Source organism: Setaria viridis, chromosome 1 (assembly GCF_005286985.2).
Source record: "Setaria viridis chromosome 1, Setaria_viridis_v4.0, whole genome shotgun sequence".
NCBI classification, from domain to species: Eukaryota; Viridiplantae; Streptophyta; class Magnoliopsida; order Poales; family Poaceae; genus Setaria; species Setaria viridis.
The window spans coordinates 17,653,218-17,670,462 of NC_048263.2; the positions used below are offsets into that span (position 1 = coordinate 17,653,218).

Here is a 17,245-nt window from a genome sequence, read left to right on the forward strand (position 1 = left end):
GGGATTTGCCCCTCTCTGATTGAGAGTGATATCTCTGGGCCCCTCGAGTGATCGGATCCGAAAATGCATGGCCATGCTACGTACGGTTAAGAGTTAACCTACAAAGGGATTCCGAATCACAGGATCGAGAAAGAGCGGTCGGCTTGAAGCTAGACCAAATATCGTGAGGCAAAGGGAATAGCATGTATATTATGTTGTGATGGTTCGTCTGATATGATCTTCGTGTGCGTATAGGAGTTGGCACATCTTGCTAGAGGCCGCTACCGACTATTGGGCCGAGTAGGAGTACTCGGGCCATGTCTATACGTATCCGAACCCATAGGGTCACACACTTAAGGGGCTGGAAGCCCAATTCGGATCTGATCCGAGTTGGATTAGGTTTAGGAGTACTAATGGGCCTCGGATCCAGAGGCCCATCAGGAACCTCTATAAATAGAGGGGTAGGGGCGCCCTAGGGTTTACACCTTTTTGGCGAAACACACCTGCCGCGCCTCCCACGCCCTCGCCTGTTGCAACTCGCGGATCTAGCAGTCCGGCTTGCGACGCTTCCTCCCTGCACGTGTGGATACCTTGGAGGTGTTGCGCCTGCAGCACTTGGACGAGCCGCCGACGAGCCACGACGAGCCGACGACGAGCCGCGGCACCGGAGGCGATCTTGCTGCACGTGGACGATCTGCTGAGGAGCTGCTGGACGTGACGTGATCGACTACGTACGACTACGTGATCGTCTTCACTGCATCGACGCATATCTACATCTTCCGCACCAGTAGTGCGTCGAGTGGTAATCCCGTGATCCTTATACGGCAGTTCTTCCTGGTTATACGCGGTAGAAATTTTGATTTACGCTAGTGTAGCCTACCTCGTATCCCAACAACAAGATGCCTAGACCTTGACAGTTTGCTAGAAACAAGATGTGCAGCACTAATTCAGTCAGCTAGATATCTCGACGGACTACGACGTTACCACAACCGCAATGTCAAAGAGCATTCCTTCAACTTGGGAGACATGGTCCTTAAACGCATCCAAGACACATCAAGGCTGCACAAGCTCAACTCACCATGGGAAGGTCCCTACGTCATATCCAAGGTCATAGGGCCTAGATCGTATCGACTACAAGACCTCTTAGGAGAAGAAATACCAAACTCTTGGAATATAGAACATCTGTGTCGCTATTACCCATAACAGACTACAAGATATACACTCGGGCTTTCATGCCAGTTAATTAAAAACAACAAAGTTCTTTGGCAAAACTCCCATCTTTGCCTCTGTTCGGCTATCCACAGCCACTCGAGCTCTCTAACTCTCCGAGCCTCAGAGCTTCGTTTGACATGATTCCATCAAGTCTCTTCGAGTTATCTCAACTCGTCGGCTATCCACAGCCACTCGAGCTCTCTAGCTCTTCGAGCCTCAGAGCTCCGTTTGACTTGATTCCGTCGAGTCTTTTCGAGTTATCACAACTTTTCAGCTATCCACAGCCACTCGAGCTCTCTAGCTCTCTGGGCCTTAGAGCTCCGTTTGACTTGATTCCATCAAGTCTCTTCGACTTATCACTATTCATCGGCTATCCACAGCCACTCGAGCTCTCTAAGCTCCACGAGTCTCAAGCGCTCCATTTGACTTGATTCCATCATGTTTCCGAGTTACCGCAACTCATTGGCTACTCAGCCACTCGTGCTTCTTAGCTCAAGTATTTCATAAAATTTTTTCGCCAAACTCATCTCTACAAGACCAGGCGGTCTCTCAAAGCCATGACTCAAATCATTTCACTGAGCTACAACTACAACACTATCATTCGCTAAAAGGCAGAAGATTGATTCAACATTCAGACAAGGAGTACTCAAGATTGCATACTTCACATTCAAAAACTTCATAGTTACATCTGACTACTCAATGAAGTCAGGATATACAAAATACAACACAATGACACAACAACGACTACAAGCAATTGCCTACTGGTAGTCTACACAGAAGTCCCAGGCTTTTACTATATCACAAGGATACACAGGCCTGGTGACTACTAGATCACCAAGGTGCAAGGAATGTGAAAAGGCAGGACCTACATACCAGGAAGTTGTGCAATACGCAGCCATATCCTAGTCCTCCTCCCTATCAACCCCAGGAACTCCTTCACCGCTGCTCCCTCATGGCGACAATGATGAATCCCCAACGCAGCGTAAGGGAGAAAAATACTAAGATGATGGAGTGCACTACCCGAGCTGCTCCCTTGATAGCTTTAGTGCACAGATCCACACTGCATGCCACACCTCCACCTCTGATTAGAGAGCCGGATAAAGACCACGACACTCATTACACATCACTCATGAGTTCCAGCATGAACTCAGCTAGATCACGAGCTGCAAGATGAGGCACACGGCAAACCCTCCTACGAGGATTCTTCTAGCATCACGGCTATCCCCACGAGCGCAAGAGTATGTGGAGGGAAGGTGGCTCTAATCTACGAGGAATCTTCTAGCACCGAGGCACTCATTGAAAGCTTTCTACTATCAAACAACAACAACCTAAAGCAATCCATCGCTACATCGAAGAAGCATGACCTTGGTTGAGCGCCCAGGGGCCTATTTATAGCCGAAGGCCATAACCACCAACTACTCAGAAGTTACTGCTCGCTCGTCACACAGCCTGAAATGCTGACAAGGGTCAGACAGATGCCTTTGACTCCACCCACGTGATGGTACTGAAGCACAATGGACAAAAGTCCACAATTCACCTATGAGCCTTCTCAGAGTTCAAGGCAACAACAGTAGTCACAACAGCAACACCAATAGTTGATGACTGTAACAGATACTATGAGTACTCAATTACTTGGACTTGTTCTTCCCGACTACAAAGATCAGCCAGATAAGAGATCATCGATCACAATTCAGATAAATAAAATTTACAGAGAATTGTTTGAGTACTCCCACGAGTACTTGACAGATTACAACTCGAGTTCAACAAAACTAGGGCTCTTCTAAAGACACGAATTCGGTCATCTTTGCGGCAATAGGTTCAGCCTCCTCAAGATACTGCGCACAAGCATCTTCCGTGCAGTTCCGAGCAACCGCATCACTAGCCGCCGACAAGTCTGCCCTTGGGTAATATGATTTGACTACTGCAAGGACTTGCTTGTAGACAATCTTACAAAGTCCAGCAATTCTACCTGGGACAGATCTTAGTCTCTCGACTAACGTGCGTGGCTTAGCATCACCTTCGAGTGGAGCAAGGGTGTTTACTACATCCTAGGCGACACTAGTCAACTCTTGGAGCTCACCTTGAAGTCTCCCTATAGTTATGTCATGAACCCTACATGCTACCATTGCCATAGCAAGCATTACTCCATTCTGATTCTTTTGGCTCCTCTCATGCTCATAGGCAGCTTGAGCCTCAGCTAGTGACGTCCTAAGATGGGCAACCTCATCAGCTACCCGGTCATGACCATTTCTCCAATCAAGCAGTTGGGTACTCGCAGCAGCCTCTTTTCACTTGAGCTCTGCGCCAAGCATCACAGATCAGAACCTACCACCATAGTCAAACGTACTCAAAAGATCATGAGTACTCACCCTGATGTTTCCTGTTCAAAGATTTATAGCGATTCTCCAATCACTCCTTGAGGACTTCATGATCATTCCGCTCAACTGCAAAAGACTTTGCAGCCTCCTCATGAACTTTCAAGGACTCTGTAAGGCTGCTACATTCTTGCTCTAGTTGCGCCACCCATTGCACAGTTTCACTACGCTCTTGGAGAGCCCGAGTATTTCTTTAGGCTCTGTCATACAGGTCCTGCAAGCAACACAAAATAAGTCGTCAAGACTTGTCAAAACACAATTAGTCAAAGAAAATAGCTCATACACACCTGAAAGCTTTGGATAGCTCTTCAAAACTCTAACTCTGATGGCAGCTCGAGTACCGGACCCCTAGTATTTTTAGCAACTTGAGGCTCTAGATTTTCACCTACAACAGCCCCTGATGGGTAATTATTGGATACAAAGGAATTTCCCTTCAAAAGCGTTCATACTCCGGCAACATACCTGATGCGCCGACTTCACCCACTTCAGTCGCATCAACTAAAGCCAAGGTGCCACCAGCAGTCATTGAAGATGGCACACCTCCAGAACTCGAGGGAACCGATGGGCCCTCCACTGAGCGGATGACCTCTTGCAGCATGGATATAGTGGCACCAAGACAACTTGTGTCTTCAAGCTCAGGTGCATCATCCATTGACAAATCGACTAAGGGGCCAAAGAGCGTAGTCAAGTGACCAGCCTCCACCCCTGTCTCCACAGGAATAGTATCCTCAGCATCCCTGGATCAAAACATGAGATCATCATCTATTTTTCAGAGTTCAAAAACAATCAAAAGGAAAGATTACATAAAAACTCATCGAGATGATCGTGGCGGCAATCAAACATGTTTCTTCTCTGCTACCGCTGGTTGGATACTCGGCACTATAGGGGTCGTGGGAGGAACAACCTCCACTCCTTCACCGAGTCCTGAAAGAACCAAGGTTGAGACTATGTATGCATGACTACCAGAATAGATCGAGTACTCACCACTGGTGATAACATCAGACAACAAGGCACCAGCAGCCACCACCGGTGTCTTCACGGCATCTGCCAGCTCAGAAACGTAACCTTATCAACTGATGACTTAGTAACCTGCTCAGGGGCTGCCGGCACAGACGCTGCCTGAACGGGGGCTACCGACTCAAGGGCTGCCAACACCGACACTACCTACTCGGAGGCTGCTATTTCCAAGTTCAAAAGTGGCACCCCCACAGGATGCTCTTCAACAGCCGCGACACTGACAACTGCGTCTTTGGCAATCGCGGCTACTTCACCAGAAGTAGCCTTATCACCGTCGATGGTCAAGTCGTCGGCCTTTCCAACCGACTAATATCATCAATATTCTTCAAAAGTAATGACATTCCAAAAAGTACTCGAATACAACACACGACTACGTACCTTGGTACTCTGTGACCTCTTGGGGGTCAAATTGGACGAAGATGAAATAGGCTGAGCAGCAGCCTTTTTTCGCACTACTCATCGTTTCTTGGTAGGAGGAGAAGGAGCATTGTCAGTGTCAACCATAGCAATCTCTCTGCCCTCAAATGACGACAAGAAGCCAACAAGTATCCGGGACTGCAAGCCAACAATTGTTACTCAAAAAAGTGTTACTATGCCCTCAACTACCCAAATTAAGCAAAGGAAGGAACATACCTCTGTTGGTCCATACCAACCATCAAACTGACGAAGAACTCCTGAAAGTACTGGTACCCCCTGATAGTTCTTGAATAACTTGCCCAACAACGCCTCCACATCGTCATCAGATACGTTTTCAGGGGAGATTCAGAGCCTGAGTGAGCTCGTTGCTGCAAGGGCTGAACTCTCCGCTTGAGAAAACTGGTGGCCACATTAATGCCAGTTAAAGCCAAGGCCCTCAACTCAACAATCTGAGTCAGTAGGTCAGTAATCTCAGGGGTGTCCTCGGGCTCGCTCACCCAATTGTCCGCATGCTTTGGAGCATGGCCGGTGACTACTGGCAAGACAGGATCATGATTATCAATATAAAACCATCTCTTCTTCCTGTTGCCATGTGAGTCGGGCAGGTCATACTCAAGATAAGCACTCGAGTTCCTCAGCTAAAACCCAACCCCTCCAAACACCTCTGTCCTAGTCGCACTGGGTTGCGGTTTACAGCGACACAACTTTCTAAAATGATCAAGACTAGGCGAAACACTCAAGTACACTTCACACAAGTGTACAAAGATAGCTATATGAAGCACATCATTCGGATTCAAGTGAACTAATTGAAGGTTGTAGTACTCGAGAATACCTCTGAAGAAGTCGGAAGTTGGCACCGCTAGTCATCTCTCAACGAAATGAGTACGCATGACTGTCTCCTTTGGGTGCTCTTCAAACTGCCATGCATTCCCAAATGTAGGCCCCCACTCAAGTTCAACCTTTGGTTGAAGAAGCTTCGCATCGACCAGAGCCTAGACCGCCAGTTCCTTCATCATGGAGTGCTGCCAGGTGATCCTAGGGGGCGGCGGCGTAGTCTGGTTTGTTGGGCCACACTTTGGCGCCGGCAGCGTGAGTTCTTTGCCCTATTGGGATCTAGATCTCAACTTACTGGTGGCCGCGGCTTCCCCGTAGGACTTCTCGGGTTTCTTCCTCATCTTCTTGACGCGCATCAGTTGATCCCAAGAAAGATGGGGGAGGGAAGGAGTTGTAGCAGATCTCTCTCTCAAAGGCCAGGCAAAAGCAACAATGGTGGTAGCGGCGCAGGGAAGAGCGGCGGCACTGGATGCACAGGAAAGGGGCACAAATTACATATCTGCTAAAAATGACGTACCACTAATCACCGCTGGGCCCCCCAATTATATCATCCGCATCTCCGGATTCCAAGCGTCAATCAAGCAACAATCAGATATAAATTAGATTTACCACCATAATTTCCAATGGATACTCTGGCCAAAAGTCTGACCCCTTCATCGACTACAAGGAATCGCCCAAGTGCTCGAGGGTTGCATATAACATACCCGTTGGATGAAGTTTTCTTTTTCTGAAGACTGCATAAGTCAGAGCGAAATCAGAAATTTGACCCTCAGCCTGATTTTTTGATTCAACCTAAGGCTCGGGGGCTACTCCATATGCAGTGCAATTGTCATCGCACTACCATATAAAAAAGTTTCAAGGTGAAGGTTACTCGAAGCAAACATCGGGGCTGCTGGGGAGTACCTTCCAGTCATGCAACAACACCAGTACTCGAGGGATTGGCTGCATCTACAACTTAGAAAGCGCCAAGGGGAACTCGGGCAGCGTCCTCAAGTACCCGGAGTTGTTCCTCTCGACTACAAAGTACTCGGGGGCTTGTCAGGCATATATCTCTGAGCCCATGAGTAGGCCTTGTACAGCCCACTCAGGGACGTACATCCCCAGGCCCAGGAGCTGTTCCTCTAAGACAAATCAAGAAGGATTAGCCGGTGACAAATTGTTGCCATCCTGAAGTCTCATTTGCAGGGGACAAATAATTGATGGTGAAAAATGGTGGATGGCACCGATGCCTTGCCCCCGCTAGCACCTCCACATGGATGAAATTAGAACATCGTGCCTAACCTTGCATTGTGCGCACGGTGGGGGAGAAGCAGTGGTGAGCCGGTGTAGATGGATGCCCCGTCGCCAGAACCTCCGTGCGGAGAGAGACGGAGTGCCGGCACGCCCATGGGTACTTGCCGCCGCTGGCTTCAGAGTAAGGAGCGAGAGTGGGAGAGAGCTGGCCGCCGCCGCCGCCGGCTGCAGTGGGAATGGGGAAGGATGAGAATAGAGTTAGGGTTTCAAGGGAAGTTGAGTTTATATATATGTGCACAGGATATTGGGCTTAGTTGGGCTGTTATTGCTAATGGGTCACTACTTATGTCGGGTCCCCATGATGCCCCGCGGGTGAGAAATCGCCCCCGCCCTCGCCCCGTTAACATCTCGAGGCCCCGCCCCGCTTACCCCGAGGGGGAAATTTAGCCCCCGCCCACGCTTAGTTTGGGTCGGGTCTCCGCAGGGATCCGTCCCCGCGGGGGAAATTGCCATCCTTAGCGGTGGAGTGCACCAGGCAGTGGTGCATGGCGGCAGTATGTTCCACCCATTCGCAGCCCTAGAACACTGCCCTGCCCCTCCCAGCAAGTCCATATAATTCCACGACATACAGATTCTCCATACAGTACAAGTTAGGGCTTTAGATTAGAAATTCTAGAGAATTCTTTCAATGTTCTTTTACTCTAACTCGTTTAGTAATACAGGTGGTTTTAACCAATAGCTTCGAGTTCAAGTCTCCAACTTAGGCCCTATATTTGTTTTCAACTCAGATCATAATCTACCTTATAACCTATAGGCCTAATTAAACAAACATGCTCCAAATTATAACTAGATTATAACAAACCATATGCTAGGTTGTAATAATCCAATAAGCTGCCTTCCCCTAGCTTATATGCTCTTTTGGCCTAGTCTCTTAGTAGAAATGCATAAAAGGGCAGATTATTCATACTGTCCAGCGTCCATCATCTTAAAATATTACTCCCTTGTCACAAATTATATGTTGTTTTAGTTTTTCTAAATGCATAATTTTAACTATGCATCTAGGTTTATATCTAGTTTAGATACATAATAAAAATTATGTATTTAGAAAAGTTAAAATGACTTACAATTTAAACAGAGGAAGCAATAATAAGGATAATGTGTACAAGTTAAAGCAAAGATGGCAGCAGAAACAAGAAAAGCCGCAATCAAACATAACAGAAATTTTAATTCAGTGTACAAAAATAAATCACTGCTAGGGAAAGCGCCTTCAGTACCGGGTCCAAACCTCCCTTTAGTACCGGTTGTGCAACCGGTATTGCTAAGTTAGTACTAAATGGGGTTCTTTAGTACCGGTTGGGGAGATCAACCGGTACTAAATTGGTTGCACCTGGTGTAGGCTTCACCCGGTACTAATGGGTGACTTTAGTACCGATTGGAGTCCCCAACCAGTAATAAAGGGGGTCACGGGGGCTCCTGAGGAACTAGCCGTTAGGCCCGGTACTAACATACCAGGTCAAAAACTGTACTAAATCTCGAAACAAATGCCGAGTTTTCCAATAGTGGATGATGATTCACTATCAAACATATATCCTGAATTTCCGGTACATCGACCAAAATTTCCTGTATATCGTGTACACGTCCACAAAATTCCAAGTTCCCATCTCGATTGAGACCTCGGACCTGCTCTGTCTCCGGGCACAATAGATGTTCCTTTATCCACTTACAAAATAAAGTGAGAAAAAGAATCCCTCCTATGATAAGTTACCGAAAAGAATCTATTCTATATAAAATAACTCAACCACTACAATATCAATATGTGTGTAATTTCGTGCTAAGTACCAAAGAAAACGCACTACTTAACGTCTCAACCAATTCGCTGTGCAATTTCAGCCGCGTCTCTTTCGGCACGGGCGAATCTGGCTGTTGGTGAGGCCCGCGTAGTCCGTGTCTACCCCCTCACCCGGCAGGCAGGTGACACGTCCACTTCGCCTGTGCTCAGCATTTTTCAGCGTGCAAGAGCTGAAGAGCACGATTGTCTCGTGGCGTGGCCCCGCGACCCTTTGATCAGCACAGAGCGCCTGCGAGCACGATGGCGGCGACGGCGAGGACGGCATGCAGGAGACTCGACGGCGGCCGTGCCGTGGCGGTAGCAGCGATGAGCTGGTCCGCGCCGAGGTACACCATGGTGTCGTTCATCAGCGGCAGGTCCCCCGCCGCCTGCGGACTAGCCCCGTCCGCCTTCACGCTGCAGGTACAGAGGAAAACACACAGAGAAACTGCCGGTTAGCGATGCCGTCGTCGTGGCCTGAAAACGCTCGAAATACAACATGACGTAATAAATTGTGCGGTAAGGTTATTTGTGGTGGAACCTATTCATCAAAATTCGAGTTCTAGACTCGGCACTGGGGTTTACATTTTTTGGATCTATACCAGCATTTAACCGGCACTATTCTTTCAGTGTTAGACGACGTGCCTGTCGATAGCAATGCGTCAGTGGTAACTTTGTTAATCTCGAAAATTTGCCAACTCAATTTTTGAGGTGCTCATAGAAGTAGGGTTACGTGCTTGTATTCGTAGAGGCGAGTACGTGAGCATTTACGTCTGTACCCTTTGATTGAAAAAAATATCATGACGTAATGAATCACGCCGGATAGACATGTATCATAAGGCTCTGCAAAACGCAACCGAGTGCGGTGCGCCGCTCAATTAATTCGTGGACCACCGCGGCCAACAAACCCAAGCGGCGTCGCCGCCGACGTCAGCCGGCGCCTGTAATGTAAGACGCCGACTCGCCGTATGGACGGACGCGCTAGCTAAGCTAGCTTGCGGTGGCGTGGCGTACCATGCCATTGCATTCCAGTATGCCATGGTGGGCCGGCGGGCGTCATGGTCGCTGCCGACGTGACTCGTGGATCCGGACGCGGTTACGGTGGCTGGTCCTGGCTGGAGCTCATCGGTGCCGACGACGGTGCCCGTCACTCAGCCGAGCGTACCAGACCACATACCGGCAACAGTGGCCAGACCAAAAGGTGCTATCCTTTTTGCTTCTGGAGCCACGGAATAACGGAAAGGTGTTGGGTTTGGCACCTAGCGTTATGCTTGCTTACACACACACCCCAAAACAATCAATTCATTTTGGTCACAGTAGTCCGCAACAAGAAACGTGCGGTAGCTACAAGTTCGGGTTAAGTAGCAAGTGACGCAACTCGTGTGTTCGTACCTGGTGGTGCTGGGGCAGAAGGTGATGGCGTAGGTGGTATCGCCGCCGGCGCAGGTGAAGGTGGAGGTGGCGTCGTCGTACGCGTAGCTGTAGGCCCGCGGGCACGCGTTCTTGAAGAACTGCGAGTACGCCGACGGCTTGCACGTGCTGGGGTTCCCGTGGTCGCCGCTGCAGCAGTACTCCGCGGACCCGAACGCCTCGCACGCACTCTTGCACGCCACGCCGCCGCCGCCGGGGGAGGACGTTGACGCGACGCGCAGGTCGGCGGGACACGCGCGGTTCAGGTCCAGCATGCACCCGGTGGGCGCGCAGTTCCCGCCCCCCGCCGCGCCGTGCGGCGCCACCAGAACCGGGAGGTTGTACCCGTCCACCAGGCTCACGTCGTAGAAGTCCATGCCGCCGCTGCCGTCGATGGTGAACTCGGCGAGCGTCGCTGGCGGGGCCGCCCCGCCGCCAGCGCAGTCCTGCTTTCCCGACCCACAGTCGCCGGTCACGCAGCTGAACTTGCCGGTGCCTGCGTCCGTGGAGCAGAGCGTGCGGCCCCAGAGGCGGCCGGACCACCCCGACGGCACGGGCATGGCCCGAGATTCCCGTGGCGCGAGCGCGAAGCCCGTGGCGTCCATCCCCGCGGACCCCGCGCTGGAGAGGATCCCCGGCCACACCGTGTACTCGCAGTTGTTGGTGATGGTGAACGACTTGGAAGCCGCACCTGATCCAGCAGCAATAGCACAACAAAAGCATCAGCAAATCTTTCACTGGAACAAAAAGCAAACGATGGAAAGGATCAGACCAGCAGCCTTACCACTAAGTGAGGCGAGGAAGACGAGGAGGAAGCCGATGACAGCTCGGTGTGCACTCGCCATTGCGGTGAGTCTAGAGACCGGGAGCTCTCTCGGCTGCCTGGCACGAAGATGGGATGTGCGGCCGGCCGGCCGGTGTGGTTAGGAGGGAAACGTGAGTTTTGTTACCAACGGTGTAGGCGTGCGCCGCTGATATTTAAAACCAACACAACTTGAAGTGGGACCCGTAGCCTCAGATTTTCTTTCCCCAATCTGTTGACACGATATATGTAGATGCGACTGAATCTCTCAGATATTCACTGTGACAAAAAGGAGAAACCCAATTAATTAGGTGGTGCCGACCTGCATTCGCTCCGGGTTTTTTTAGGAACATTCGCTCGGGTTATCCACTTGATTTGACCGTAATATAGTATTCCCTCTATTTTAAAATTATATTAAACTAACTAGTTTGTTGCATATTTAAAAACAGAAGGTAGCACCAGTTTCACATGGAAATACATCTAAACTTTTCCGATATTATATGAGGTATTAGAGCAACTCTAGCAATAGCCCTTAAATTAAAACATCTAAAAGTAAAATGGAGGTTCTCTCTGTTTCTTGAGGGTTAAAAAAATGCAACTACAGCAATAGCCCAATAGATAGAGGGCTCCCTGAAAATCCCTACCAGGAATGAAGGACGGGGAAATTTGGAGGCCTCCCCAAAATAGGGAAATAAGTAGATGATATGTTGGAGTGCGTCTTTTTTACTTGACCCACTAAACTTGGGATAGGAGATTATTTAGAAGGTGTGCTGGAGTTATTCTTCGAGTAATAGTCTCTCATAGTCTCTCATCCACGTTTTGATCTCCTATTTCTCCGTGCACTCCAACAAAAACCTAATATGTTCCTCTTACATTTCACTCATCTTTTTTATTTAATATCTTTGTGGACTTTTTGCTTATGAGCTGAGGTTGGTTTGGGCTCTAGATGCTATTGGACTATAAGTGTAACGCCCGTAAAATTCACCAATCGAAATCACACGCTAAAAATCGTTTTCAAAAACTTTTTATCGCTTGAGCTCCCAAATTTCCCTTCCCGGCGAATTCGCCGTTCCGACACCGAAGCCGACCGCCGTCCACCTATTTTCCCCTTTTTCCTCCCCGCAGGTTACGCCGTGTGCCGGACAGAAGATCGTCGTGCGTGCCTGCGACCAATCCTGCAATCACCGTCGTGTCTCTCTTTTCTTCTTCTCATTTTACTTCCCCCTTTTCCCTTCCTTTTTCTCCCTTTTTCTTCTCTTCCTTATTTCCCTTCTTTTCTTTTCTTTTCTCCCTTCCTTTTTCTTTTTCTTTTTCCCTTCCTCCCTTTTTTTCTATCTCCTGCCGCACATGACTCATTTTCCTAGCCGCACGCATCTCACCAGCACCTGCCGCTCAGCATGCTTCCCCTGGGCCCGTGCTTGTCCCTCCCTAGCGCAGCACCGCGCCTAGCCCCTAGCGATGGCCCCCTACACCTCTGCTACCCGCACAGCTCCTGCACGCCACCGCCTACCGCCCCTAGCCACCGCTTCACGCACCCGCGCTCCGCTCCACCAGCGCACGCCCAGCGCTAGCACGCCCCTGGCCCCTTGCACTCACACGCCTCGCCTCCAGTGCCGGCGCACAGCGATGCCGCTCGCCCTAGCACGCTACACCGCTGCCTACCGCTGCCCCGCGCGCATGCTTGTCCAACACTCGCACGCGCTCCTGCCCGCGCGAGTGAGGTCGCCACGGTCACCGCGCTGGGTAGGTTGTAACAACTCTACTCAAACTAAACTTGGTTAAGCTGAAAAAGGAGGCTTAGACACTAATCTAGCACGTGAAAAGTCCTTTTTTTAAAAGATTAAGTTTGGGTTTAATTCAAAACTTGAAATTTTGTATAAAAACTTAAAGTTTTGCCAAACTAAAAGTTGTAGAGTTTTACATTTCTAAGAACTTTCCTTATTAGCCTCTTTGCTAGTTTGGAGAGGAAGAGGTTCAAAAACTAGAATCAAAATCAGTAGCTTTTGAAACTCACTTCAAAAACTCTAAGTGCTGAAAGCCGTGAATTTCCTCAACCTTGCAGCCCTTTTTCTTAAAGTTTCTAATGTGAGTTCAAGTCAAACCATATGTAAAAGTTTAAGTGCTACAAATCTTTGACAACTTTGATTACTGGAGTTTGGCCAAAATCTCCACAAAAGCATTTCAAAAGTTAGGTCAAAGTCGACCAAAACAGTCAACCCAGTCAAAACATCACAAATATAAGAGTTAGTTCACAGTGTGTATCTTGGCAAGCAAGTTATTCACTAAACTTACACTAAACTTAAGAAAAACCCTTTATAAGAGTTTTAGTACCCAGTCTATAGAACAACTTTATCAATAACGCCTTGGCCTAATTCAATCAGAAAATCGTTCAAATTTCGGGCCAAAGACAGCCAAAACCCTAAAAATCAGCAAACTTGGAAATCTGCCTAAGTCTAGATGACCAGCGTTCTAGCGAACTTTGGAACCCCATAACTTCAAATCAGTTTTGAATTTGAACAAAAACCTTTTGTAAAAGTGTAAGCTGGATGATAGGGCTACAAGTGTTAGAAAGGCAAAAATTCATGTTTAGTTCAAAAATTTCAAACAAAATGCCCCCAAACCCGGCCCTCTCACCCTGCCCGCTTTGAACATGCACGCCAGGGCGCGCTCCGTCGCGATGCCCCGCATGCCACCCACCTCGTGGCTGCGACTCACCGGCAGCCCGCCACTCGCCTATCCCCGGCGAGGAAGTGACTGGACGTGTGCCCCACTCCTTAATCCAGTGATGTGCTAATCTTTTTCCCGCTGACATGATCTCCCTCGCCCTCTCTCTCACGACGCCGCACATGACCGCCCCTGCTCCCCGGCGCGTCACGCTCCACCACCTCACTGGCCGGCTCCGCCTCCCCAACCCTGACGCTCGACGCGACCACTCCTTTCCCTAGCTCCGCCAACCAACGGCCGTGGCAAACCCGCGATATTGCACCCCTATCTTGAGTGCCCAATGGTCGTAAGATCCTATCCCCAGAGCCCGCACCCCTCCGCCAATGGCGCCGCCGCCCAATCCCCTATGCGGCAGTCGCTCCCCTCTCCCCTCCGGCCACGCCAGCACCGCCTGTTGGTTGCGCCCTTGCCCTCCGAACCTCCCCGGCCCTATAAAAGGGGTCAATGCGCCACCTGCGAAGCTCCCCGCACCACGCTCGCTGCCGCTATGTTCCTCTGCTCTCGCACCACATGCCGCCACTCGGACCCCTCCGTAGAGCTCCCTGCTCTGCACCACCCCACATCGTGCCACCGCCTCCGCAAGCTTCGCCATGACTGTGCGTAGCTCACAACCCCCTCCGTTGGCCACCCGAAGCACCGCCGGCGCCGGAACACCGAAGAATCCTCCGCTGCCAGCCGTGTTTCGTCCCCACCGCTATTTTCCATCCACACGCCTTCTCCTCCGCTCGACCTTCACCGAATCCCTTCACGGTGAGCACCCACACGTTCCCTGCCCGTTGTTCGCATCGTTTAGCCCATAGGCTCGCCGGAATTTCATTCCTGCCACCGCAACTGCCATGAGGGCACAGGTGTGATTGGGAAAACACTGCAGGGATCTTTTTGTTAGAACCAAGGGCATACCTGTGATGTTTCGAAAACTTCAAGGGCCTAGCTGTAAAGTTGTTTCGGTTTTGTTGTTTTTTCCGGTAGATAAATAGGTTAACTTTGGAAATGCACTGAAAAATGTAGGAAGCTCAGAAAAATGTCAAACCACTTTTGTTAGACTTAGTGAGCAAAATAGTTTCATGGAAAAGTAACCTTGCCCATGTTACTGTTAGAAATAATGCTCTATAGTTTTATCTCTTGCTTAGGCCTTTTAAATCGTGGTAAATCATAGAAAAATGTAAAAATGACAAATCCACTTTTAGAGTGTTTGTTTTAGTGAGTAGAAGCTTGGAAAAATAGTTAGGATCCTGGCGTAGAACCTTAAATCACTGTTTTAACTTTATCTTTGAAATTTAGGGTTAAATCTTTCTTTTTGCATAAGTTTTAATCTGGAGTAGAGAAAAATGTGAAACCACTTAGAGCAGCTTAGTTCTGAAGTATAGTTTTTAGGAAAAATGTGGAACACTAAGTGTAACTTGCTGAGATGTACCTTTCTGTAAGTAGAAAGATAAATAGAAGACAAATATGGGAAATAGTTGTCCTTCACTAAACATCATGAAAAATTCACCAAAGTCTCTATAACAAACTTTCAACCCACTGCCAAAGTTTCACCCTCAGAATCATTGTAGATTTTGAGATAAAAATGGTTAAGTACAAGCTACCTTTGGGTAATAAAATAATTTTAATTATTTTCTACTAATCCAATGGATCCCAAATTTTTAATAGTAACTTAGTAATGACATGAGTGAGATACTGCTAAATTTTCAGTGTCGTATGTTGCTGCTTGAAAATGGAAATAAATTTTGGAAGATGAACCGGTTTCAATAAATAAAGAAAATGTTAAGTCCCAATAAGCTTAAATGGTAATTTATGGAAGAGGTACAGAAAAATATTCAGAAACAAATAACTTTCCAAATGAACCCTGAACAATCCTAAAGGTGACCCCCACCTTCCTTGTAAAGATCTAAGTTTTAAGATCCTTAAATGTGTACACAATCACCATCAAAGTCAACCCCGAGTTTTATACCACAACACACCTTACTTCATGAAGAATATGAAAGTTTAGAACCTTGTTTAGGTGAATATGGTCGAAATGCAACTTACACTTCAACAATAACTCATTTATTGCATCCTTCATGTGGAAGAATAGAAATTTTCAACTATCTGCATATGCATGTCGTGTAGAGGTTAATATCACCGATGGAACCTACGAGCTCCACCCTACGCTGAAAGAGGAACCCGCCGTAGAGCTACATCATGCGGAAGCTGAGGCCGAGCCAGATCAAGACCCCGAAGACCAACTAACTTTCTCTGAACCTAAAGGCAAGCCCCGGAGCATAACCCCGTTTTATAAATTTATGCAATATCTATGTTATTTATGTTTGTGCATTTATGTTCATAGGAGTTGCTTGAAAACTTAGTTGCATAATGCTAGGTACCTATGGTTGAACACTAGCATGATAAGTCAAGTAGATGCTGTACTAAATAGGACTCAGTAAAAGTCGAGTGATTGCCTGTCACTCGCGAGTTATAGGACTTGTTTGTTTACCCATGCTATAACTATAAGGATAACGGACAGGATCGGGAATGGTTCCAATGTGGTGGTTTGCCCCGTCTGTCTAGTAATGAACTTACTAAGGTCAAAATGTGTCGGCATTCGTGATCAAGTGTTTGAAAGTACTAATCTCATACCTAGTATGGGATGGGGAAGCCTAGTACCTGATTGAACTGGAGCGTGACTTATAATTCTGCTACTCTTGGAACGTCGTTCCCATGGTGCATCATGTGGGTGCAAGTACAGTCACAGTACGGCAGAGACCGGGACTGTGGAGCATTACATGCCAAAGGAAGTTTGGACCTGACACATGCCTGGGGATCGATAGGGACGGCTGACACGTGAAGCGACCCTTTGTGGTGCGTGGATGTCGTGGGATTAGGTTCGCCATGCATGGTTAATAAATTCGAATCCACTCGTTTGCCTCTCACAGTTTGGGACTGCTCGATCGCTATTCCGCACTGAGTAAAGATGGAACATGATGATGATATTAATCTTGAGGCTTGTTCTTTGATCATTTGGAAACTATGTTTTATTAGTATAAGTTGCTAATCGAAACTAGTTAATGAACTTAGAACATGAGCTAGAATATTGAAAGTAAGGACAAATTTTAGTCACTTTTGGCAAAAATGAACCCACAGCCAAAAAGCCTTACATGACTAGGAGCCTGTGAAGTAGTTATCACCTGTCGGGTCAGTCTTGATAAGTATTAGTTGCTCAGCCTTGCTTGTGGCATAACTTTTGAGGTAATGTCGATAGTTTGGCTGCTAGTGCCACTTGGCCTACCCAGCTCCCTCCGGGTTGGATAGTCAAGTGGGATCCCTCCTCGGATGGTGGGGATAGGGATCATTGATGTCATGATCAGCTTCGTCATGATATTGTGTATCGACGTTTAGCTCCTGCATGTTTTACTTCTTTGTTGTTTACAACCTTGC

The 17,245-nt window shown here is 48.2% G+C and overlaps 1 protein-coding gene across 1 annotated transcript; it reads right to left on the bottom strand.

Moving 5' to 3' along the window:
• Window positions 1–8,637: 8,637 nt before the first annotated feature.
• Window positions 8,638–11,268, bottom strand: LOC117848208 (thaumatin-like protein 1b). Its single transcript, XM_034729574.2, has 3 exons — window positions 11,090–11,268; window positions 10,288–10,996; window positions 8,638–9,312 (listed from the first exon to the last, which is right to left on the bottom strand). The coding sequence occupies exons 1-3, from the start codon at window positions 11,148–11,150 to the stop codon at window positions 9,132–9,134; spliced, it is 951 nt and encodes a 316-aa protein (XP_034585465.1). The 5' UTR covers window positions 11,151–11,268; the 3' UTR covers window positions 8,638–9,131.
• Window positions 11,269–17,245: the final 5,977 nt, after the last annotated feature.